This window comes from Amblyraja radiata, chromosome 2 (assembly GCF_010909765.2).
Source record: "Amblyraja radiata isolate CabotCenter1 chromosome 2, sAmbRad1.1.pri, whole genome shotgun sequence".
Lineage (NCBI taxonomy): Eukaryota > Metazoa > Chordata > Chondrichthyes > Rajiformes > Rajidae > Amblyraja > Amblyraja radiata.
In genome coordinates, this window is record NC_045957.1 from 15,137,040 (window position 1) to 15,162,182 (window position 25,143).

General features: G+C 44.8%; 1 protein-coding gene across 1 annotated transcript; it reads right to left on the minus strand.

Annotated features, from left to right (window-relative positions):
- Nucleotides 1-464: 464 nt before the first annotated feature.
- Nucleotides 465-25,143, minus strand: LOC116984823 (asparagine synthetase [glutamine-hydrolyzing]-like). Its single transcript, XM_033039232.1, has 7 exons — nucleotides 24,981-25,143; nucleotides 24,784-24,885; nucleotides 23,509-23,639; nucleotides 9,011-9,137; nucleotides 7,026-7,132; nucleotides 919-989; nucleotides 465-561 (listed from the first exon to the last, which is right to left on the minus strand). Exons 1-7 carry the CDS (start codon nucleotides 25,141-25,143, stop codon nucleotides 465-467), a joined length of 798 nt encoding a protein of 265 aa, XP_032895123.1.

Here is a 25,143-nt window from a genome sequence, read left to right on the forward strand (position 1 = left end):
TGAACAGAGACAGGCATTCAAAATGTCTAATGAGTATAGAAACCCTTGGATATTATGAGCCAGCTGCACCAACAAAAGTCATAGCAGATGCTAGTCCGGTCGGCTTAAGAGCAGTGTTAGTACAGACACATGCAGATGGACCCAGAATCATAGCATATGCCAGTCGATCTTTAACCAGCGTGGAGAGAAGGTATTCTCAAACAGATAAAGAAGCACTGGGGCTAGCGTGGGCCTGTGAAAGGTTCCATGCATACTTGTACGGCATTGAATTTGAACTTGTTACAGATCACAAGCCGCTGGAAATGATATATTCAACAAGTTCTAAGCCATGTGCCAGAATAAAACGTTGGGTGCTGAGACTCCAACTGTACAAGTACAAAGTAGGCCACATTGCTGGGAAAGCAAACATCGCGGACCCGCTGTCGAGACTGTTGAAGGATGAACAGCTGAGAGCAACATCCACACTAGAAATGAAGCAGAGAACTTTGTGCGATTTGTCGCAATTCGCCAAGAGCCATGACAACGAAGGAAGTTGGAAGGGAATCAGAACTTGATCCTGAACTGAAAGATATTAGAGAGCATATTCACAGTGGTCAATGGGATCAATGCCCTTACAAAGCATATGTTCGCATAAAAGATGAATTTTGTGTAATTGGTCAGTGATTGCTGAGATGTAGCAGATTGGTGAATCCACAGTTGCTACGACCAAGGATCGTGTCATTAGCTCATGAACGACAGTTAGGCATCGTCGGTACTAAACAGAATTTGCATAGCAAATGTGTGGTGGCCAGGTTGTGAGAAAGATGCCGAAAACTTTGTCAAGACCTGTCACGGATGCCAAATCACAAGCAGGAGCAACCCACCAGTGATGACGTGCTTGTGAGGCGAGATGATGGCGGTAAGATAGACACTCATTACCAATGCCAGCCATACAACGTTGTATCGAGGTGCGGCAGCGTGGTGACAGTTAAGTCTCCAGAAGGTGTTAACTACAAGAGAAATGTATCGAGTGTCAAAAAGTACATATCCAGAGACACTCAAAATGAGGTAGCCCAAAATCCACCAATAGCTACTGATTCAGAGGGGCCAGACGACATTTCCGAGGTTGTGACCAGAGTTCCAGAGGCAGCACGCTGCAATGCAGGTGGTGAGCAAAGTAGGTGTCTGGGTGACAACACGTTGGCAGATTCAACAGGCTCTGATGCTTCTGTGCCATCTGTTGGACAAAGACGTGAAAGCAGAATCCCCAAGTGATACGACGATTTTGTGTTATAGGTTATAGTTTTGCTTAGTAATTATACAGATGAATGTGACATTTGGTTAAAGGCAAAGGAAGCCTACAAGTTATTATTTATATTAAGGGAAAACAATAATTTATTTGTATTTAGTATTTAGTTAGTATTTAGTTAGTATTTCATAGGCTATGCTGTATTTAGCTAATAAGCCAACATAATAATTCTTACGGGTAAATAATTGTTTGATTGTGCAGTTGTGTCAATAGAACACTGTTTATTATGATACTGTTTATTATGACACTGTTATGATACTGTTTATTATGATCAAGTTTATTAATGTTACAAGAGTGTAAAAAGTTACATTTGTTTTGTAGTTGTAATGCATCTGTTTCGTGAGTTATTGGAACACAAATGAAAACACAATTATGCTTTGTAAGAATTTAATTGGAAAGTATATTAGAAAGAATACATATTAATTTGAAGTTTAATTCTGGTAAAGGAGGGATGTCATGACGATGAGTCATGATAATGATATGCTAATATCTTGACCTTGGTATCAGCTGACTTGGAGGTCAGATAGGGTGTGTGCTGTGCAAGCTAATGCAGGAGGCCACGGGCGGAGGAGATAATAAACACAGAGACAAAGGAATGTAACCTGTAAATATGGTGTCAGTATCATTATTATTCCACATCTGAGGCGAAGATGTGACAACCATTGCTTGGGTGAATTAGATCATCTGCCTACATCAGATATGTAATATCCATTAAATTCCTGAATAAATTTGGTCCAACATGGGGGGATTGTGGGGGAGGGGGGAGTGAGCTCAGAGAAAAGACAGGGGAAGAGCCATGGGGAGAGGGGGGACATCACGGGGGGCGGGGGGAGGAGCCAGGGAGGGGAACCAGAGGGGTAATAGCTGGAATTGGTGGTGCGATGGGGACTCACAGCGGGCGCTGGTCGCTAGTCGTTCTCCTCCGCCGGGATCAGAGTCTTCGCTTTCCGGGCTGCTGCTTGGGGCTGGGCTGTGCTGCTTGGGGCTGGGCTGTGCTGCTTGAGGCTGGGCTGTGCTGCTTGAGGCTGGGCTGTGCTGCTTGGGGCTGGGCTGTGCTGCTTGGGGCTGGGCTGTGCTGCTTGGGGACTGGGCTGTGCTGCTTGGGGGCTGGGCTGTGCTGCTTGGGGGCTGGGCTGTGCTGCTTGGGGGCTGGGCTGTGCTGCTTGGGGGCTGGGCTGTGCTGCTTGGGGGCTGGGCTGTGCTGCTGGGCCGCTTGGGGCTGGGTCGCTTGGGGCTGGGCCGCTTGGGGCTGGGCCGCTTCCGGTCCCTCCGAAAGTCCAGTTGGAAACCTCCGCCGGCCACCCTCACTCTAGTAAAGACGCAATGGGGTAGAAAGGTGCAGGAAGGGGCGGACCATCCCGGGCAGTGACAGGGGAAGAGACTAATCCACGCGACGCCGACTGGCAGGAGAAGAGATTGATCTGCGCATGCGCGGTTTTTAAGATTTTTAAACCTCGCTAACTTCTACATTCAATCGATTGGAATGAAACTTGGTGCAATTGCAGCGCAGGAGAACAGTGAGGGAACTGGTGAAAAATCGCAGCTCTATCGCAAACTGTTTTTGCGCAATAAGAAGGCCGCCAAACCGGAAGATAATAAGATCAGAGTTTTAGTAATGTACTAGACCAAGTGGGACCCGTTGGGTCCCATGTTCACATGGGAGGGTTGGTCCCCCGACGCAATATTCCACCTCTCCACCAATTCCAATATTGATGGCCAGTGGGGGGGCTTTCTGGAGGGCTGGTATGGGTTCTTGGGGTGGAAGCTCAGTCCCTCAAGCCTGATCTGCTGGCAGCTAACTCACGGCTGGTGGGCTGGCAGTTGACTCATGACTATTCCTTGAAATTCCATTTCAAGCAGGGTGCAAGGCCACCAAATTCAAATCCATGTTCCTACCATTTCAAGCAGGGTGCAAGGCCACCAAATTCAAGTGCAGTTTCTTACCACCATGAGCAGGGTGCAAGGCCACCAAATTCAAAGTGCAGTTTCCAACCACTTCAGGCAGGGTGCAAGGCCACCGAAATCAAGTGCAGTTTCATACCACTTCAAGCTGGACCCATGGACACCAAATTCAAGTGCAGTTTCATACCACTTCAAGCAGGATGCAAGGCCGCCAAATTAAAGTGCAGTTTCATTCCACTTCAAGCAGGGTCGAAGGCCACCAAATTCAAATGCAGCTTCATACCATTTCATGCAGGGTGAAACCACCATAAACCCACACAAAACACCAACCTCACAGTTCAGTAGACATTCAGTGTGTTCAGTTGATTCACAGCTCAGACAGTCATGACCTCTCCCTCCCCCATCATGCAGAGACTGAGCCACACCCGCACTTCCGGGTTTTATAACCCCTCCCCCTCCCACCGGAAAAGGTGTGGCTTTCAGGGCGTGATTGACAGGAGAGAGATTCTCAACATTTTTTAAACACTATTAACACTTATTTTTCATTGATGGGAAGAATTCGCTGCACCTGCTCAGCGGAGGGGGGGGACTGAGTAAGATGGCCAAAAATCACAGCAGCAAGTGGTAGCATTTTATCTTAAATCAATATACAGTGCAAACAGGAAGTAACTGCATTTGCAGTAGTGCCTTTTAACTTCAAGCCAAAGGACCCAAGCCGCCATTTGCAGTAAGTAGTGCCTTTCAACTTCAAGCCAATGCACCCACGCCCCCATTTGCAGTAAGTAATGCATTTTAACTTCAAGCCATTGCACCCAAGCCACCATCTGCAGTAAGTAGTGCCTTTCAACTTCAAGTCGCCATTTGCAGTAAGTAGTACATTTCAACTTCAAGCCAAAGCACCCAAGCCACCATTTGCAGTAAGAAGTGCCTTTCAACTTCAAGCCAAAGCACCCAAGCCACCATTTGCAGTAAGTAGTGCCTTTCAACTTCAAGCCAAAGCACCCGCCACCCCAGAAAACCACACAAAACACCAAACTCACAGTTCAATAGACATTCAGTGTGTTCAGTTGATTCACAGCTCAGACAGAGTCATGACCTCTCCCTCCCCCATCATGCAGAGACAGAGCCACACCCACACTTCCGGGTTTTATAACCCCTCCCCCTCCCACCGGAAAAGGTGTGGCTTTCAGGGCGTGATTGACAGGAGAGAGATTCTCAACATTTTTTAAACACTAATAACACTTATTTTTCAATGATGGGAAGAATTCTCTGCACCTGCTCAGCGGAGAGGGGACTGAGTAAGATGCCCAAAAATTACAGCTGCAAGTGGTAGCATTTTATTTTAAATCAATATACAGTGCAAACAGGAAGTAAGTGCATTTGCAGTAGTGCCTTTTAACTTCAAGCCAAAGGACCCAAGCCGCCATTTGCAGTAAGTAGTGCCTTTCAACTTCAAGCCAAAGCACCCAAGCCACCATTTGCAGTAAGAAGTGCCTTTCAACTTCAAGCCAAATCACCCACCATCATTTGCAGTAATTAGTGCCTTTCAACTTCAAGCCAAAACACCCTAGCCACCATTTGCAGTAAGTATTGCCTTTCAACCTCAAGTCAAAGCACCCAAGCCACCATTTACAGTAAGTAGTGCCTTTCAACTTCAAGCCAAAGCACCCGAACAACCATTTGCAGGTAGTGCCTTTTACCTCAAACAAACCATATTTTCATTTTACAAACCACATTAAGGGTACTCACAGTTTTGTAGACATTTGTTCAGTGTTATTCAGAGCTCATAGAGACGTGCCCTTGGCTTCATCCATCTTGCAGAGGGAGTGAGGCACACCACTTCCTGGTTTAATAGTCCCTCCCCCTCCCTCCAGCAGGTGCAGCAGAGAGAATGGTGATTATTTTAAACCAAGCCAAAGCTCCCAAGCCACCATTTGCAGTAAATAGTGCAATTCAACTTCAAGCCAAAGCACCAAAGCCATCATTTGCAGTAAGCAGTGCCTTTCAATTTCAAACAAAGCACCCACCACCATTTGCAGTAAGTAGTGCCTTTCAACCTCAAGCCAAAGCACTCAAGCCACAATTTGCAGCAAGTAGTGCCTTTCAACCTCATGCCACCATTTGCAGTAAGTAGTGCCTTTCAACTGCAAGCCAAAACACCCAAGCCATAATTTGCAGTAAGAAGCGCCTTTCAACTTCAAGCCAAATCACCCACCACTATTTGCAGTAATTAGTGCCTTTCAACTTCAAGCCAAATCACCTGCCACCATTTGCAGTAATTAGTGCCTTTCAACATCAAGCCAAAGCTACCAAGCCACCATTTGCAGTAAGTAGTGCCTTTCAACTTCATGACACCGTTTGCAGTAAGTAGTGCCTTTCAACTTCAAGCCAAAGCACCCAAACAACCATTTGCAGGCAGTGCCTTTTTACTTCAAACAAACCATATTTTCATTTTCAAAACACATTAAGGGTACTCACAGTTGTGTAGACATTTGTTCAGTGTTATTCAGAGCTCATAGAGACATGATCCTTGGCTTCATCCATCTTGCAGAGATTGAGTGAGGCACATCACTTCCTGGTTTTATAGTCCCTCCCCCTCCCCCTCCCTCCAGCAGGTGCAGCAGATAGAATGGTGATTTTTTTTTAAACTTTTTTTTTTTAAACTAATACAATTCAACTTCAAGCCAAAGCACCCAAGCCACCATTTGCAGTAAGAAGTGCCTTTAAACTTCAAGCCAAATCACCCAAGCCATCATTTGCAGTAAGTAGTGCCTTTCAACTTCAAGCCAAAGCACCCAAGCCATCATTTGCAGTAAGAAGTGCCTTTCAAGCTCAAGCCAAAGCACCCAAGCCACCATTTGCTGCATGTAGTGCCTTTCAACTTCATGCCACCATTTGCAGTAAGTAGTGCCTTTCAACTTCAAGCCAAAGCACCCAAGCCACCATTTCCAGTAAGTAGTGCCTTTCAACTTCAAGCAAATCACCCGCCACCATTTGCAGTAAGTAGTGCCTTTCAACGTCAAGCCAAAGCTCCCAAGCCACCATTTGCTGTAAGTAGTGCCTTTCAACTTCAAGCCAAAACACCCAAGCCACCATTTGCAGTAAGTAGTACCTTTCAACTACCAGCCAAAGCACCCAAACAACAATTTGCAGGCAGTGCCGTTTTACTTCAAACAAACCATATTTTCATTTTCAAACCACATTAAGGGTACTCACAATTGTGTAGACATTTATTCAGTGTTATTCAGAGCTCAGAGAGACGTGACCCTTGGCTTAATCCATCTTGCAGAGACTAAGTGAGGCACACCACTTCCTGGTTTTATAGTCCCTCCCCCTCCCTCCAGCAGGGGCAGCAGAGGGAATGGTGATGTTTTAACAAACATTAATATCTCTCTGATTTTTGATCGATGGGAAAAATCCTTTGCACCCGTAAGGCGGAGAGGGGCTCTGAGCGAGGTGGCCAAAAATGACGGCCGTAGGTGGCGGCGTTCTCACGGAAATCGCAGCACAAATGGCCAAAACCGGTCAAGAACAGACTTTTAGTAATATAGATATAAGATAGAAGTTACAAAGTAAAATTTATTTTGGAACAAATCTCGTGTTGGGTCGATGTTCTCTGAAGTGTTGAAACATTTCTTGAGATTTTAAAAATAATGGGGTAAAACCCGTGAATGTTGCCAGGGGATTGAGATACAATTGGCAGTTACACAGGGTGACCATTTAGCATGAGGAAAGCAAAGGTAAACAACAGGAATTTTTCAAAAAGGTGTAAAACTAGCAATCTGTAAAGTTGTGGTCTGTAAAGTTTCAGTTACTCTGGAAATTTTTATTTTACCTTATGAAAATGTGAATATCCCAATGCAAGTTCATCTGCACCTTCCCCGGAGAAAATGACAATGGTGTCAGTATTCTCACGTATATACTTGGACACTAAATGCAATCCTGTAAAGAGAAATATTATTTTGTCATGTTGCCAACACAATTCAAACAAGGGTCACGGGGCTGAGAACCGACATGGATGCGATGTTCACAATGTGCTCCTTGTGTTAGTGAAGTTATAAGATAATAGATGCAGTACGAATTTGCATGGGAACCAGAGTTGAAAGGAACATGGGACTTGAGACTCCCTTGAGTGGAAATGGAGCATGAGATCCAGGGCCCAAGTGAATGGAAATAACATAGCAAGTGAGCCCTATGAATGGAAGGGTAGCACAGCAGATATTACTGAGTCAGATGACAAACAATAGGAATTTCCAAATTAACAGATAACAGTTTATCAGAGTTTTAATGTAGTTAATGACAGGTACAAATGATTTCTTCTTCCAGAAAAGGTTATATAATACAAGGAAACATTTATCTGAAGTGAGTTGGGAATGGATAGCTTTAGATAAACCTGTCTGGTCAATTTCGTGACAGTGTTTAAGGCGACACTAATGACTCCAAAACTAAGAAAAAAAGAACTTTTATGAAAAACTGATTCATTTTAAAGTTACTGATTACTTACAGAGCCTGAATACCACCCAACTTTCATAGTTGACATTAATTAAAAGGCTGACAGACCTCCAGTATCTAATACTGTCTGAAGAAGGGTTTTGGCCTGAAACGTTGCCTATTTCCTTCACTCAATAGATGCTGCTGCACCCGCTGAGTTTCTCCAGCATTTTTGTGTACCTTCCAGTATCTAATAATTGTTTCAGTCCTGAAATTAGATAATTGTTCACATATATATTTTCCTATTTTCGGCCATGTAATTTGTATGACCTGATTGTAAATAGTTGCAAAAAGTAACCAACATTTTGTTGAAAAACAAAACTGCTGGAGGAACTGAGTGGGTGAACCAGCATCTGTGAGGGGAGAGGAAGTGTCGACGTTTCAGGTCAAGACACTGCATCAGGACCGAGTGTGGAGAAGCCAGTATAAGATGGGTAGGGGTAAGATCGAGCCCACAAAGTGACAGACGGATCAAGGAGGATGAACGACAATGGCAAGATGGATCTAGGTGGTAGGAGGGGAGGGTTAAGATGGACATAGCTGGTGATAACAAAACACACAGGCTACTAGTGCACTGTACTATCTTTACACTGTTTACCTCTTCACATTAGCTATCTTCCTTCTCTACTCTCAGTTTTGATGGCAGAGGTTATTATATAAGATACAACCAAGAAAATGCAGATGTCACAGCACAAAGTACAGTAAACCTTCATTATAACGGACCATGGGGGGGGATTGGTGTCCTATATTTCCGATTGCCCACTATAACAGAGTAAGGTATTATCAGTGTATAAATAGTAGAAACAAACAACTGCAGATGCTGATTGATACACAAAGGGACACAAAGTGCTGGTGTAAATCAGCTGGACAGGCAGCAACTGTGGAGAATATGGAGAGGTGAGGTTTCTGATCAATGACCCTTCTCAGACTCTGGGTGGGAAACTGAGCCTGGAATCCAGGTGAGTTGATGGCCCTGGTTTGCTGGCGGCTGGGGTAAAGGGGAGGATCGGTGAAGTCAATGGCCATGACGCGTATGCGGCCGGACTGCAGGTAAGGGTTGGCGGTTGCATTGGCGGCAGCAGGCGTGGCCTGGAGGCACCCAAGGAAGCTGTGGGGGCAGAAGATCCAGCCTTGTAATGGCATCTCAGAGGCGGTGTGAGGACAGCCAGAGCTACGAGCATCCTGGGAGGTGGTGCAAGCCGGGGGTGGCTTGGGCAGCCGTCGGTGGGTGTGCACTACAGCTGAAATCTGTTAGAAAGTGGTCCGTTAAAATGAGGGTTGAATTCCTTGAGTGACTGTGCCAATCCAGTTGTGAAGCATAAACATTACCAAGAGCAGAACGAATTGTAGTGCCATCATAACTCTCGAGGCTGAAAATCACGTTTTCTATTTCCCGGATGCCCTCTTCAGGTGTGAAGATAATTTCATGATGTTCACTTTTAATATGTTCTGCAACCTAGTTCAAAACACCATGTTTTTTTAACAAGGATCATCCAATGGGATATAAAATTAAAATATGCTATATAATATATATAATAATAATAATAATAATAATAATAATAATAATAATAAGCTATTAGCCTATATAATAAGCTATATGCTTATAATATAAATATAAATATTTATAACTGTTGTAAGACCATTCAGAATGTTATTAATTCTGATAATTTCGCCTCACTATAAGTATTACCAACAAAAATTTGACACGGCTGTGTTTAGTTTAGTTTAGCTTTCTGTGTACTTCGGTACAGTGAAATGCTTTTGTTTTAATACTTAATTAATCCTTTTCATTTATACTCACCCGTATTGCAATAATGCCTTCCCAATTAAGCCATTTTAAACTAGGGTCATGTTATCGAGAATAAAATAATAATCTTAGAAGGAGGTAGGGTTGATGTGGTCAAAAGGTAACAGGACATCTGTTTAGCAATCATAGGGGTTGGATTGAGCTGTGCTGGTTGCTCTGTGTCTGTCATAGTTGCATGATTTATAACTGTTGTAAGACCATTCAGTGGAAAGAAGAAACGCTGAGTGAAATCTGTTATGGGTTAATAGTTTAAACAAACAAAGATAGAAAACTGTATAAAATATAACATGAATCTTTGTTGGGGGCACAATCTAGTTTGACTGTTCCCAATGCCCATTGTATTTGACACTCTTAAATAAACCCTTGATTGCCTTCCCCGATCTTCGAGATGTGCTTTCATGTTTTCTTTGTGTAGGAAGGAACTGCAGATGCTGGTTTAAACCGGACAGACAAAATGCTGAAGGATCTCGACCCGAAATGTCACCCATTCCTTCTCTCCAAAGATGCTGCCTGTCCTGCTGAGTTACTCCATTATTTTGTGTCTATCTTCACATGTAAATAAAGTTTTTCACTGTATCACAATACATGTGACAATAATAATCTAAAGCATGCTTTAAAAAAAAATATGATTGCTGATTATAAAAGATCAGAACTTTCCAGAATAACTAACCAGATTGAGAAAGTACAGGACTATTTCCTGAATATGTTTTCATAAACAGAATTGGTGCCGTGACATTGTAGCCTCCTAAAGGAACGCTGGCATTTTACATGTACCACAATTTGCAAAATGTAAGGAGTTGCAAATGGCTAGACCACAGGAATTGGACCCCTAAGACCAGGGCTGGATTTCGAAGAAGAGAGGCCCTAAGCTGTTCCACTTGTGAGGCCCCTCCCAATCCCCCACCCCCACGACTAGAGGAAGATGGTCCACCAGATTGACACCGATTTGCAGCCGAGCGTGACCAATGAGATAAGGGCTGCGCTTTGTATTTACTTATTTATTGCCAGTGCTAGTGTCGAGTTATTGGCTTAAAACACTATTATTCTGAAATGGAGGGCAAGGAAAATTACTGAAGGGTTGTTTAGAGATTACAGTGCGTTGTGACAGCATATGTAGAAAAGGCCTATGACAGCGTCAAAAATATTATACATCTTGCAGGGCTCTCACTTAATTTTTTTTCTCTGTTGTCAGCCGGGCAACCTTGGCAGCTGTTTAAGTTGCCAAATGACACTTTAGGTGGTCATTTAAGATGACTTGCATGACGCGTGCGATAATGTGCTCGGACGAAGTGCGTAGTTACCAGTCGGAATTATGCTCAATGAAGCATTCACATATTATTTCTGCTTCAAATAAAGTTGCAAACTAAACATATTCACCAATCAAGACTTGATATATACCACAATGACATGCAGCAAAATTATAATACAGTATCTCAACTCTTTTTACACATTACAATTAATGCAATTTCTAATATTTCTTTCCACTTCCAAACAAAAATGTGGTTGGATTATTCAGCGTATGATCAACCTCGGTGAGACCAAGCGCAGGCTTGGCAATCGCTTCGCACAACACCTCCACTCAGTTCGCAATAACCAACCTGATCACCCGGTGGCTCAAAACTTCAACTCCCCCTCCCATTCCGAATCCGACCTTTCTGTCCTGGGCCTCCTCCATGGTCAGAGTGAGGCCCACCGCATATTGGAGGAGCAGCACCTCATATTTTGCTTGGGTAGTTTACACCCCAGCGGTATGAACATTGACTTCTCTAATTTCAGGTAGTCCTTGCTTTCTCCCTCCTTCCCCTCCCATTCCCAGCTCTCCTACGGTCTTCGCCTCTTCCTTTCTTCTTCCGTCCCCCCCATCCTCATATCAGTCTGAAGAAGGGTCTCAACCCGAAACGTTGCCTATTTCCTTCGCTCCGTAGATGCTGCCTCACCCGCTGAGTTTCTCCAGCATTTTTGCCTACCCATTCACACAAGTTCTGTTATCCCACTTTCCTCACCCACTCCCTACACATTAGGGGCCATTTTACAGAGACAAGTTAACCTACAAAGCCAATGCGTCTTTGGGATGTGGGAGGAAACCCTCACGCTTGCAGGGAGAATGTGCAAATTCAACACAGACAGTGCCCGAGGACAGGATCGACCAAAGATCTCTGGCGTGTGAGGCAGCAAGTCTACCAGCTGTGCCACTATATTTTGTTTTCTAACACACAGGTCTGAAGAAGGGTTTCGGCCCAAAACGTTGCCTATTTCCTTCGCTCCATAGATGCTGCTGCACCCGCTGAGTTTCTCCAGCGTGTGTGTGTGTGTGTGTGTGTGTGTGTGTGTGTGTGTGTGTGTGTGTGTGTGTGTGTGTGTGTATTGTACACACACACACCCACACATACACATAGTTATATATTCATATATAAATATACACCGTTTTGTTTTTTCGTTTATAACATTGTTTACAGAGTACTATGTTTATAACATTGTTTACAGAGTACTCTGTTGTGCTGCTGCTAGTAAGGATTTCATTGTTCTAACTGGGACGTGAGAGAATCAAACACTCTTGACTCTTGACTTACTCCGCTAATGTGAGGGATAGAACTAGTGTACAGGTGATCGGTGGTCGGCGTGGACTCGGTGGGCCGAAGGGCCTGTTTGCACGCTATATTTTTAAATTAAACTAAAAACACTAAAACCAGGGGGAGTCTAAAGAAGGGTCTCTACCCAAAACATCACCCATTTCTTTCTATCCAGAGTTGCTGGCTGCTCCATGGAGTTCCCCCACACAATTGAAGCATGGAATAGTCTTCACCCTAACATAGTTACCCAACCAGACGCAACTAAATTTATGGTACCTCTTTTTTCCCCAAGAACCCTTTTTTGCTTAAGTCCAAGTCAAGAGTCAAGAGAGTTTTATTGTCATGTGTCCCAGATAGGACAATGAAATTCTTGCTTGCTGCAGCACAACAGAATATGTAAACATAATACAGAACAGGAGATAAAAGTTCAATGTGTTTATATACCATAGACATATATACACAATAAATAAACAGATAAAATGCAATAGGCTGTTATTGTTCAGCCCTCCACCACCTCCAGTTTAAATTCCATATAGAATATTTATGGAGGATCAGGAAACCAGAAGCAAGAGTTACTCCAGGGAGTTACTCCAGATCCAGGGTCAGGGAGTGATTTTGTGTTGGTTTTCAGCGGTCGCGGCGAGGCAGCGACCGGACAGCAATGGCGGCCAGATCTCCCACAATTCAAAGCGAGGGAGAAAGTGCCCAGCGCTGACCAGTTGCTGTGGCAGTGCACATGCGCAGGGCAGCTGATGATGTGCTGGCCATAGCAGTGCGCATGTGCAGGGGGAGGATGTGCTGGCCATAACAGTGCGCATGTGCAAGGCGGCCTGCCATGCCGGCGGATGAGGAGTGAGTGGAGAGCGGAGACCCAGACATGGATACGGATGGCGGGCAGAGACAGAGATTGACAGACAGAGAGAGTGAGATATAGAGGGGGGGGCCCGCCCAGAGTTGAATGGCAGGTGTCCTGCCTTGGCCGGAGGCCGCCTAGATATCGAGGCCCTAGGCTTCAGCCTATGAAGCCTAGTGGTAAATCCGGCTCTGCGAGGCCCCCCTAGATCTCGAGGCCCTAAGCTTAAGCTTGTCAAGCTTATACGTAAATCCGGCCCTGCCTAAGACGTAGCGCCTCTTTAACAAGTTGTGTGGGGGTGGAGCCCCACACCCATCTTTTCTTTTCTGTTGTTCTTTGGATATGTGTTAGAAGCTATCTAAGGGTTTTGGCCCGAAACGCCACGAACTGCTGAGTGCTTGCGTGCTTGAGTCTTGAGTGCAGGTTTAAAAGGAGGGCAAGGAGCACTTTAGCAGTCTTTGACTGCAGGTCGGACAAAGCACATACTTACAGGCTCATCAGAGGAGGGAAGGTTAGGAGTGAGTGTGGGGGTTGGCTGCACAATTAGATTGGAAGATTGGTAAATTGGACAATTAGGCAATTTAGCATCTCATATAAGCAAGACTTGCTCAAGTGGTGCGGCCCTGTGGAGGGAAGTGCCCTGTGGGAAAAGTGCCCGGTGGGAAAAGAGCCCTGTGAGCAGGGCCGGATTTACGTATAAGCTAGACAAATTTAGGGCCTCGAGATCTATGGGGGCCTCGGCCCGCTCCACCAAGGACTATAAAACTTTTCACATAGTGGCGTTGTTACAAAACCCACCATCCGTGGCGCTGTTTCCACGCTGCAGAATCAACTCTCCCGAGTTTGACTGCGCTGGGGCCTAGTGCTAGCCGCCCCACCCCCACCCCCCCCAACCCTGGTAACCTCAGTGGCGGTTCCACTGGGTCTTCTCCATTCCCCTCAAACCATGTGACCCCAGCTCTTCCCCACCCACACTACAGTCCTTATACCTCCCTACCCCCTGGCCACCCCCCCCCCCCCCACCAGACATCGCCTCGGCCTCAGTCCACTCATCAGCCTTCTTCCGGCCCCAACCCCCATCACTGCCGTGTGTTCACCATCCCTCCTGACTTCCCCCTCTCAGATACCGGACGGTCGGTCGGTCCTCAACAGAGGCCTCACCTTTGTCCCCCTCCGTCCCCACCTCAATGAGTTCCGCGCCCGCCAGGATTTGGAGCTCTTCTTCCGTCGCCTCCGTCCGCCTCACACCGTTCTTCCATGGGAAGGAGTCCTCGCCCCCATTGATGATCCCTTATCCAGTCTCCAACGGACCCACTCCTCTTGGATCCCCCCTCATGGCCATCTTCCGGCTTTAGATCCTTTAATTTTAAACTGCCGGCGGGACATCAACTGCCTCACCAGTATTTAATACCATGTAATTCTGTGTTCAGGGAAGTGGAGAGACGACAGCCAAGTGTCTGTGTTGCTCACTTGGCAAGGAAAGCAAACCCCAGCCACTTCCATTGGCAGATAATTAGTAACGTTTTGAATTGGTCTACCAAACTACTTTGCGAGTTGTCTGTTTATTAAGAAGTGAACCTGTTTGTTTAGTTATGTTAGCCTTTTTCAAGCAGATTTGATTCAGATTTGAATCAGGTTTTGCAATATAATTATCAATAAGGAACAATTCTTTAAGAAATAGTTCCCAACGGGAGGCACATGCAAAAGCCACAGAAGCTATTTTGGAAAGTTACAGCGCTATCACTGATGCCCTCAGTCATTTGTACTCTGATGTTAATGTGAAGGGAGATACCAGTATTCAAGCTAACAATCTTTTGCAGAAAATGGAAGAACTGGAATTTGTGTTTATGCTGCATTTTTCAACCTGTCTGCTTGGTCATTTCCACAAGGTCAACAAAGCCATTCAGAAACCCAAACTGTTATTGAGTACTTGAGCAAGTTTGTACAGTTCACTTCAGGATTTTGTAAGCAAAGTTAGAGAAAATGTTGATGAGCTTGAGCAACAAGTAAAGGCCACCTTGCCAGATGTTAACTACAGAACTGTCACAGGGAGACAAAGAGTAAGGAAATGGCAAGGAAATGATGGAAGTGCACCTGGTCCTGATGCTTTAGATAAACTCTCTTCAAGAGATAAGTTTAAGATAAAATCCTTTTTTCCTATACGAGATGCACTTGAAACCAATTTAAAAAGAAGAGGTACTGTGTATAATGAAGTTGCACAACAATTTTCGTTTCTTGCTAATCTGACCGCATCTAAGCAAGAAATTCAGCAAGGTGTTGAACTGTTGATGGAAGCATACCCAGAAGATATTGACCTGAAACTTACTGATGAACTTTTTCACTTTCACTCGTACGTGAGACAAAGCCATAGGCATACAGAAGAGCACTCTCTGTCTCATACAGACCTTTATCAAATAATATACAAGAAAACGATTCAGATGGCCTTCCCTAATGTGGAAGCAATCTTGCGGCTGTTTCTTAGCTTAATAGTCACCAAGGGCTTGGGAGAGAGGTCTTTTTCAACACTCAATTAAAAATGAATTAAGGTCCACAATGTCTCAAGAGAGGTTGTCTGCACTGAGCATTCTGTGCATTGAGAGTGACAAACTTAGACAAACAGATCTTGGTGAACTTCTGGATGATTTTGCTATGAAGAAGGCGAGAAAAAAACATTTTTGCTCTTAGTGTATTTGTAGTTTCTTTATTTCTTAATATTCAAGATTCAATTCAAGAGACACTTATTGTCACATGCACCAATTGGTGCAATTAAATTTGGGGGTCACCATCCGACGTCGGAACGGGAGAACATTCGCAGCGGCTTGGACTTCCGAATCGGCCACTTCCTACCGGAGACCGCGGCTCCCGAAGTCCACAATCTGAGCTGGGCGGAGATTCAAGCCGTCAACCCTCAGCAAAGGGATCTCAGGGCTCCGCGATGTTGAAATCAGCGCAGCCCGAGGCTGGGAACTCCGCAAACCACAGCTCCATGATGTTGCAGCAGCAGGTCCAACACTCCGGAGCTTCAAACAACGATCGAGGTAAGGCATTGCCCGCTCCGAGGTGAATCCAATATGTATTTTAAAGCCAACTGTTTAATGACAACATACAGTAGGATCTAAAAGTGTCACATTGTCGCTGTCGGGTAGTCATGGTCCTCTAGTCGTGGGGGTGGGGGATTGGGAGGGGGGGGCCTCACAAGTAAAATAGCTTGGGGCCTCTCTTCATCTAAATCCGGCCCTGCCTGTAAGGAGAGTGCCCTGTGAGAAAGGTGCCCTGTGAGAAAAGTGCGAGTCTTTGGCTGTGAGTCTTCAGCGAGGAGGATAAGGGAGGACGCCATACCAAACGCTGGAGAGGAAGAGATGAAAGAAGGAAGTGTCAGGCAAGTTGATTCAGAGTGATGCTTGCGGGATGTGGGAGGTCAAGGACACAGCTGGTGCCGCTGACTGCTACAAATGTGAGAAGTGCATCCAGGTACAGCTCCTGAAGGTCCGTGTTGTGGAACTGGAGAAGCAAGTGGATGACCTCGGGTTCGTCTGAGAAACTGAGTCGTTCCTCGACAAGTCCCACAGTAAGATTGTTACACGTGAGGTACTGGAAGAGAGAAAGTGGGTGACGGTGAGAAAGGGAGGGAAACAGAGAATGCAAAGATCCGCAGGTGTTGTACCTGTTGAGAACAGATTCACCCACTTAGAAGCTGTCGGGACAGAAGACGTTAACACACTGAGTGGCGGACTGGCTTGCGAAGTAAAAAGGGCTGTTGAGCCAAAACTAAAGAGGCCGACGTCAGGTAGTGGGAGACTCCATTGTGAGAGGTACGGACAGGGGTTTCTGCGGCAACAGACGGGATGCGAGGATGGTGTGCTGCCTTCCTGGTGCCAGGATCCAGGATGTCACGGACAGAGTGCAGAAAATCCTCAAGGGCGAAGGTGAACAGCTGAAAGTGGTAGTGCATGTCGGCACAAACGATGTCGGAAAGAAGGGGATGAATATTCTGAAGCGTGACTTTAGAGAGCTGGGAAAAATGCTGAAAAGCAGGACCTTCAGGGTGGTTATCTCCAGTTTGCTTCCAGTTCCTCGTGCTGGCGAGAGCAGGAACAGGGAGATACGACACCTGAATGTGTGGCTGAGGAACTGGTGCAGGGGGCAGGGATTTGGATTCTTAGACCACTGGGATCTGTTTTGGAGTAAGGGGGAACTGTACAAAAGGGCCGGATTGCACCTTAACAGGTGGGGGACCAGCATTCCGGCATGCAGGTTTGCCACTGCTACACGGGTGGTTTTAAAGTGAATAAGGAGGGTGGGGTATCAAATGGGATAGTCAAGGACGGAGTTAAAGGGAAAGAGAGTAAAGGGATAGTTAATGACCCCAGAATTATTGGGAAAGAAAGCTCACAAAGGAATAGGAGAGTATGGCCAAGTGTAATAGGGATCGATGTGAAAGGTGAGATGCGTAAGGAATTAAAAGTATTGTATATGAATGCACGAAGTATAAGAAGTAAGGTGGATGAGATTGAGGCTCAGTTAGAGGTTGGTAGATATGACATTGTGGGGATTACTGAGACGTGGCTGCAGGAGGAGGACCTGGGAACTTAATATTCAGGGTTATACATCCTGTAGAAAGGACAGGCACAGGTGGGCAGAGGAGGGGGGTAGCTCTGCTGGTGAGGGATGGAATTCAGTCCCTTGCGAGGGAAGACATAGGGATTGACGAGGTAACATAGAAACATAGAAAATAGGTGCAGGAGTAGGCCGTTCGGCCCTTCGAGCCAGCACCGCCATTCAATATGATCATGGCTGATCATCCAACTCAGTATCCTGTATCTGCCTTCTCTCCATACCCCCTGATCCCTTTAGCCACAGGGGCCACATCTAACTCCCTCTTAAATATAGCGAGGTAGAGTCACTGTGGATTGAGTTGAGGAATTGTACATGCAAGAAGACACTAATTGGTGTTATCTACAGACCCCCAAATAGTAGCTCGGATGTAGGGTGTAAGTTGCAGCAGGAGTTAAAACTGACATGTAACAAAGGTAATGCCACTGTGGTGATGGGGAATTTCTATACGCAGGTAGACTGAGAAAATCAGATTGGTTCATGGCCCCAAGAAAGAGAGTTTGTAGAATGCCTCCGAGATGGATTCTTAGAGCAGCTTGTAATGGAGTCGACCAGAAAAAAGGCAATGCTGGATTTAGTGTTGTCCAATGAGCCAGATATGATAAGAGAACTCGAGATAAAGGAACCGCTTGGAGGTAGTGATCATAATATGATTAGTTTTAACCTGCAATTTGAGAAGGAGAAGGTTAAATTGGAAATGTCAGTGATGCAGTTGAACAAAGGGGACTATGAAGGCATGAGAGAGGAGCTGGCCAAGGTAGACTGGAAAGGGATCCTAGCAGGAATGACGGTGGAACAGCAATGGCAGGAATTTCTGGGCATCATCCGGAAGACGCAGGATGATTTCATTCCAAAAAGGAAGAAAGATTCTAAGGGGAATAGGAGGCAACCGTGGCTGACAAGAGAAGTTAGGGGTAGAATAAAACTAAAAGAAAAGATGTATGACACAGCAAAGAGTAGCCGGAAGCCAGAGGATTGGGAAACTTTCATAGGACAACAGAAGGAAACAAAACGGGCAATACGGGCTGAAAAGATTAAGTACGAAGGGAAGCTGGCCAGGAATATAAAGAAGGACAGTAAAAGCTTCTTTAGATATGTTAAGGGAAAAAGAGTAGCAAAGTCAAATGTGGGTCCCTTGAAGGCAGACACGGGTGAAATTATTATGGGGAACAAGGAAATGGCAGAAGAGTTGAACAGGTACTTCAGATCTATCTTCACTAAGGAAGACACAAACAATCTCCCAGATGTACTGGAGGACAGAGGATTTAAGGGGGTAGATGAACTGAAAGAAATTTTCATTAGGCGAGAAATAGTATTGGGTAGGCTAATGGGACTGAAGGATGATAACTCCCCTGGGCATGATGGTCTGCATCCCAGGGTCCTCAGGGAGGTGGCTCTAGAAATAGTGGACGCATTGGTGATCATTTTCCAATGTTCGATTGATTCAGGATCAGTTCCTGTGGATTGGAGGATAGCTAACGTTATCCCACTTTTCAAGAAAGGAGCGAGAGAGAAAACGGGGAATTACAGACCAGTTAGTCTGACTTCGGTGGTAGGATAGATGCTGGAGTCAATTATTAAAGAGGTAATAATAGGCATTTGGATAGCAGTAAAAGGATTAGTCCAAGTCAACATGGATTTATGAAAGGGAAATCATGCTTGACTAATCTTCTGGAATTTTTTGAGGATGAGACTAGTAAAATGGATGAAGGGGTGCCAGTGGATGTAATGTATCTAGACTTTCAGAAAGCCTTTGATAAGGTCCCGCACTGGAGACTGGTGACTAAAATTAGAGCACATGGTATTGGGGGTAGGGTGTTGACATGGATAGAAAATTGGTTGGCAGACAGGAAGCAAAGAGGGAGTGAACGGGTCCTTTTCAGAATAGCTGGCAGTGGCGAGTGGAGTGCCGCAAGGCTCGGTGTTGCGGCCGCAACTGTTTACCATATATATTAATGATTTGGAAGAGGGAATTAGGAGCAACACTAGCAAGTTTGCGGATGAAACAAAGCTGGGTGGCAGTGTGAACTGCGAAGAGGATGTGAGGAGGTTGCAGGGTAACCTGGACAGGTTAAGTGAGTGGGCAGATGCGTGGCAGATGCAATATAATATAGATAAATGTGAGGTTATCCACTTTGGCGGCAAAAACAAGGGGGCAGGTTATTATCTCAATGGGGTTAGGTTAGGTAAGGGGGAGGTGCAGCGAGACCTGGGCGTCCTTGTACACCAGTCACTGAAAGTTGGCGTGCAGGTACAGCAGGCAGTGAAGAAAGCTAATGGAATGTTGGCCTTCATAACAAGGGAATTTCAGTATAGGAGTAAAGAGGTACTTCTACAGTTGTATAGGGCTCTGGTGAGACCACATCTGGAGTATTGTGTCCAGTTTTGGTCTCCTAATTTGAGGAAGGACATCCTTGTGATTGAGGCAGTGCATCGTAGGTTCACGAGATTGATCCCTGGGATGGCAGGACTGTCATATGAGGAAAGATTGAAAAGACTAGGCTTGTATTCACTGGAGTTTAGAAGGATGAGGGGGTTCTTATAGAAACATATAAAATTATAAAAGGACTGGTCAGGCTAGATGCAGGAAAAATTTTCCCAATGTTAGGCGAGTACGGAACCAGGGGCCACAATCTTAGAATAAAGGGGAAGCCATTTAGGACTGAGGTGAGAAAAAACATTTTCACCCAGAGAGTTGTGAATTTGTGGAATTCCCTGCCACAGAGGGCAGGGAGGCCGTCGCTGGATGGATTTAAGAGAGAGTTAGAGAGAGCTCTAGGGGCTAGTGGAGTCAAGGGATATGGGGAGAAGGCAGGCTCGGGTTATTGATTGGGGACGATCAGCCATGATCACAATGAATGGCGATGCTGGCTCAAAGGGCTGAATGGCCTCCTCCTGCACCTATTTTCTGTGTTTCTATGTTACTCCTTTTCTCCAGAAATGCTGCCTGACCCGTTGAGTTACTCTAACGTTTTGTGTGTCTCTCTTACGTGGAAATTAACTGTTTATACTTTGTTTTCTCTTAGGTACTTACAAATGTTTTGACAAAGGAGAGGTGCAAACTTAGAGTTTGGTTTGTCTGTATCCGTGTTCTTCCTAATTCTTTCCTTTTGAATGGATTTTAAAGAGAAATATAGATTTCACCCTGGCCATGTGGAATCAAGTTTAAAGTGATAGAAAAGGAAGTCTCTCTATTCCGCCTACGAGATGTCAACATTTCAGAATGAAATTGGCATTTGTGGAAATTGTGATTAGTGTACATTTATACTAGGACTTTGAAATTGTTATTTGGGAGATAGATTGGAACACTGATCTTAAACACTGATTTTCTTAACGAAGATGTATTTCCAAAGGGTTTAAAGATACTGCGCAAGAGTTACGGATTATTGATTCTGAGATTTTTTTATTTTTTTTGGGAAAGCTTGTTTTGATGTAATCACAGTGTATGTCTTGAAACTTGTCTCGGAACACCAAAGATGGCACCACTCAGAGGCATCACTGAATTTTGAACAGATATGGACAATGTCAAGAATTTTTCACAACCATCTCTTCCCAGTGACTACAGTGAGCTACTCCAAGTAGGTTCTATCATCTGGTGGTAAAATGGACATGATCTATATCACCCAACAAGCAATCCACAAGATCTATTTTGATCTAAAAAAAATGTAACCAACAAATTCGAGAAATTGTAGTCTCTTAAATTGTGACTGCCCCCAAGAATTCATCTCCACCCTATATCTGCTACATATGGTAACAGGGTGTGATCTTACCCAACTGGTGTACCACAATCCCAGTCTCAATGCAGATTGGTGTTAAGCAAGACTATGTTAGTCTCACGTTAAGTGAATGAACAACAATATGCCTCACCAGTCATTCCTCTCTGTAGATTGGTTATTGCATGTGAACCAATCAGAGTAATGTACTACCACTAACTCCACCTTACTGTACACTTTATATTAACACCCATCTCCCATATTACGTAGTCACACTGGTGGTAGAGATGAACTAACAACGTACACGGCGAACCAGTTCGACTGCAAACTGACAACGGAAGACAATTCACCAGCCAGGCATTTAGACACCTTGCCAGACGCTGGAATTTTCAGCATGTTACCAGCAGCCCCGAATGCCCTCAATCCAAAGGCCTCGCTGAGCGTGCTGTCAGGAGCGTAAAACAGTTAATGGAACGTTCGCATCTTGCCAAATCCGACGTCTACCTGGATCTGTTAAACCTGAGAAACATTTCCAGGGATGGTCTTCTAGGCTCTCCCGCCCAGCGGCTGATATCCTGCATGACACGGCCCCAGCTCCCCGTCGCCCAGCAACAGCTGAAGCCACAGGTGTTCAAACCAGCTGCGGTTCAGAAGCGCATTCAGCAGAAACATGATGTCCAGAAGCGCTCCGATGACAGGTCGAGCAAACAACTTAAACTGTTACTGCAAGACCAAGTGGTCCGCCTGCAGATGGCAGTGGGACATACCCGACTGGGTTTTGTTGAGGCGCCAGCCAAGGAACCTAGTTCCTACCTTGTCAACGTCGATGGAGTTATGTACCGGCGCAGCCGTCAACATCTTTTGCCCGTGAACGAACCGCGACCATCTCCTCCCGGTCCCCATGCACCGCCTCTGTTGTTCAAGACAACTGCTGCTGTTGTTCGTCCCAGATCCCCTGACCCCAGCATGCACTCTCCACGTCGTTCGGTTCCCTCATCCCCCCCCAGTGCCCCAAGTCCTGCATGCTCGCCCCTCCATTCCTCTCCAGGCTCCCCGGCTGCGTTCTCCTTCTGGGGTTCCTCACCACCCAGCCCTACTAATTTTTCTGGTACGGAAGGGGAAGGGTTTGTCCATACACGTTCGGGTCGGGTTAGCAGACCGCCTGACTGGTACGGCGAGTATGTTTAACCGCATGTGTTTTAACATCTGTTTAACAACTCTTTTCTCTACGGGGAAGGATGTAGATTGGTTATTGCATGTGAAGCAATCAGAGTAATGTACTACCACTAACTACACCTTACTGTACACTTTATATTAACACCCATCTCCCATATTACGTAGTCACACTGGTAGTAGAGATGAACTAACAACGTATTGTACTGCACCACCATGACTGACGATTAAAGATGATTTAAACACCAGACTGTGTCTGTACAGCTGTTTACACTCTCCAAATTAAAGGCCTGATTACAGTCTGAAGAAGGGTCTCAACCCGAAACGTCACCCATTCCTTCTCTCCAGAGATGCTGCCTGTCCCGCTGAGGTACTCCAGCATTTTGTGTGTAGCCTGATTACAGGTGTCATCTCTGTAATCATTTTTTTAGATGGGTAGGAAGGAACTGCAGATACTGGTTTACACCAAAGAGCGACACAAAATGCTGGCGTAACTCAACGAGTCAGGCAACATCTCTGGAGAAAAGGAATGGGTGACATATTAGTTCAAGACCTTTCTTTAGGCCCAGTTACAACCCAAATCGTCACCTATTCATAACCTGGTAAGTTACTACAGTATTTAGGTTTATTTCTAATGGGTAGGTCACTCAGGTTCCATATTGGCATCGCCAGCCACCACATAACTGGAGTAGAAGCAAATCATCTTCAACACCAAAGAATAGGACGTCTACTTGTGTGATATTGTGATGTGAAGACCATGTTGTCCAACAGTGTCCTTTAAACAATCCCCCCCAAAACAATGTGTTCTTTGTCCTCCTCCAAAAGGTGAAATGCACAGGAAATGTTGAAGAAGGGCCTTGACCCGAAACTCCAGAGATGCTGCCTGACCCGCTGAGTTACTCCAGCTTTTTGTGTCTATCATCCCATGCAAGCCTGATGAAGAAGGAGATGCATCAGCCATGTCTGGAACCATATCTCAGTGAAGACAAATTATTGATGCTGTTGATTACTTTGCCTGAAATTGAGAACTTATCACTTCCTCCAGTTATTCCAAGCATCCTATGTGTGATTAGCAAATTTGATTGAAACATTTTTACCTGGCGTGCAGCAAGTATATCAACACTTTCTTCCATTCCTATTGAAAACGTCTGCACAGGGTAATTTAAATGATTGTATTTCTCCATCTGTTTTAAAACCAAGGCAGCAACTAGGCTAGAATCCAAACCACCTGTCAGAAAAGAAGAGTTTGATTAATTTTCAATGAGCTCCACCTTCATAATTACTTTTCTTGGTAAAAAACATTGGTAGTTGGAGGAAATGTGCTGTGACCAAGATTTAAAAAAAAATCTTAGGACAGAGTTTAACATTTTGGCATTGTTTATGGAACCCATATTAACTTGAATTAATGCATGAAATTAACTTTAATGTCATAAAATTATAGTATCAGCCTTCTCCTCAATTATAACATTAACTCTCGGGAACTGGGATGAGGGTCAAAATACATCAACATATGTGAAGCCTGGAATTAGATTTATTATGTTTTTCAGTGTTATTTTGATGTAGCTGATTTAGAAACATAGAAATTAGGTGCAGGAGTAGGCCATTCGGCCCTTCGAGCCTGCACCGCCATTCAATATGATCATGGCTGATCATCCAACTCAGTATCCCGTGCCTGCCTTCTCTCCATACCCTCTGTTCCCCTTAGCCACAAGGGCCACATCTAACTCCCTCTTAAATATAGCCAATGAACTAGCCTCGACTACCCTCTGTGGCAGAGAGTTCCAGAGATTCACCACTCTCTGTGTGAAAAACGTTCTTCTCATCTCGGTTTTAAAGGATTTCCCCCTTATCCTTAAGCTGTGACCCCTTGTCCTGGACTTCCCCAACATCGGGAGCAATCTTCCTGCATCTAGCCTGTCCAACCCCTTAAGAATGTTGTAAGTTTCTATAAGATCCCCTCTCAATCTCCTAAATTCTAGAGAGTATAAACCAAGTCTATCCAGTCTTTCTTCATAAGACAGTCCTGACATCCCAGGAATCAGTCTGGTGAACCTTCTCTGCACTCCCTCTATGGCAATAATGTCCTTCCTCAGATTTGTTATAATTTTAAGTATAGCATTGAGTGTGTAGTGATAGAAGCAATGACATGTGTGACATACTCTCAATTTCAGTATTTAAAGAACTAGTTTCAAAGATCTAACATGTAGTCTGTCCATTTCCCCCCACAAATGCTGCCTGGTCATTGAATTTAGTTTAGTTTAGAGATTCTTATATCAACAAATGTAAAATTGTATGGAACCAACTGCATACGGGAGCAAGGTCTATCCACCTGGAAAGAAAAATAAGAATCTCTTATTTCAATTATATTTTACCTGATAAAAGACAACCAATTCTTCTTTGGGACATCAAACGCTTATTTACTGCATTTTGAAGAAGAAGTTGAATGTTCTTTTTGACGATCTCCAAGTCAAAATCTAAGAACACACAGTACATAACTATTAATCTCAAATGCAATGTAAAGTAAACTGCAGATGGAAGCATGGTTTGGTCAAGTCTTCACTTTCCATACCTGCAGTCAACTGCTCCACTGTATCAAAGGCAATATGTTTTGGAATATCTTTAAAATTATGAAATTGCGCACATTTCATTTGGGAAACTTTTCCATTATGCTTCAAATCAAATTCTTCATAGTGACCAGGAGGAAAAGGCACTATATCTGTTAGTGCAGTCAT

Excerpts from the sequence above, each read along its gene's own strand:
- LOC116984823 (XM_033039232.1), bottom strand. The coding sequence starts at position 25,143 with ATGACTGCACTAACAGATATAGTGCCTTTTCCTCCTGGTCACTATGAA. Across the intron at positions 24,886-24,980 it reads AGTGGAGCAGTTGACTGCAG|ATTTTGACTTGGAGATCGTC; the intron begins GTATGGAAAGTG and ends GTGTGTTCTTAG. Across the intron at positions 9,138-23,508 it reads ATATACTTGCTGCACGCCAG|GTTGCAGAACATATTAAAAG; the intron begins GTAAAAATGTTT and ends GTTTTGAACTAG.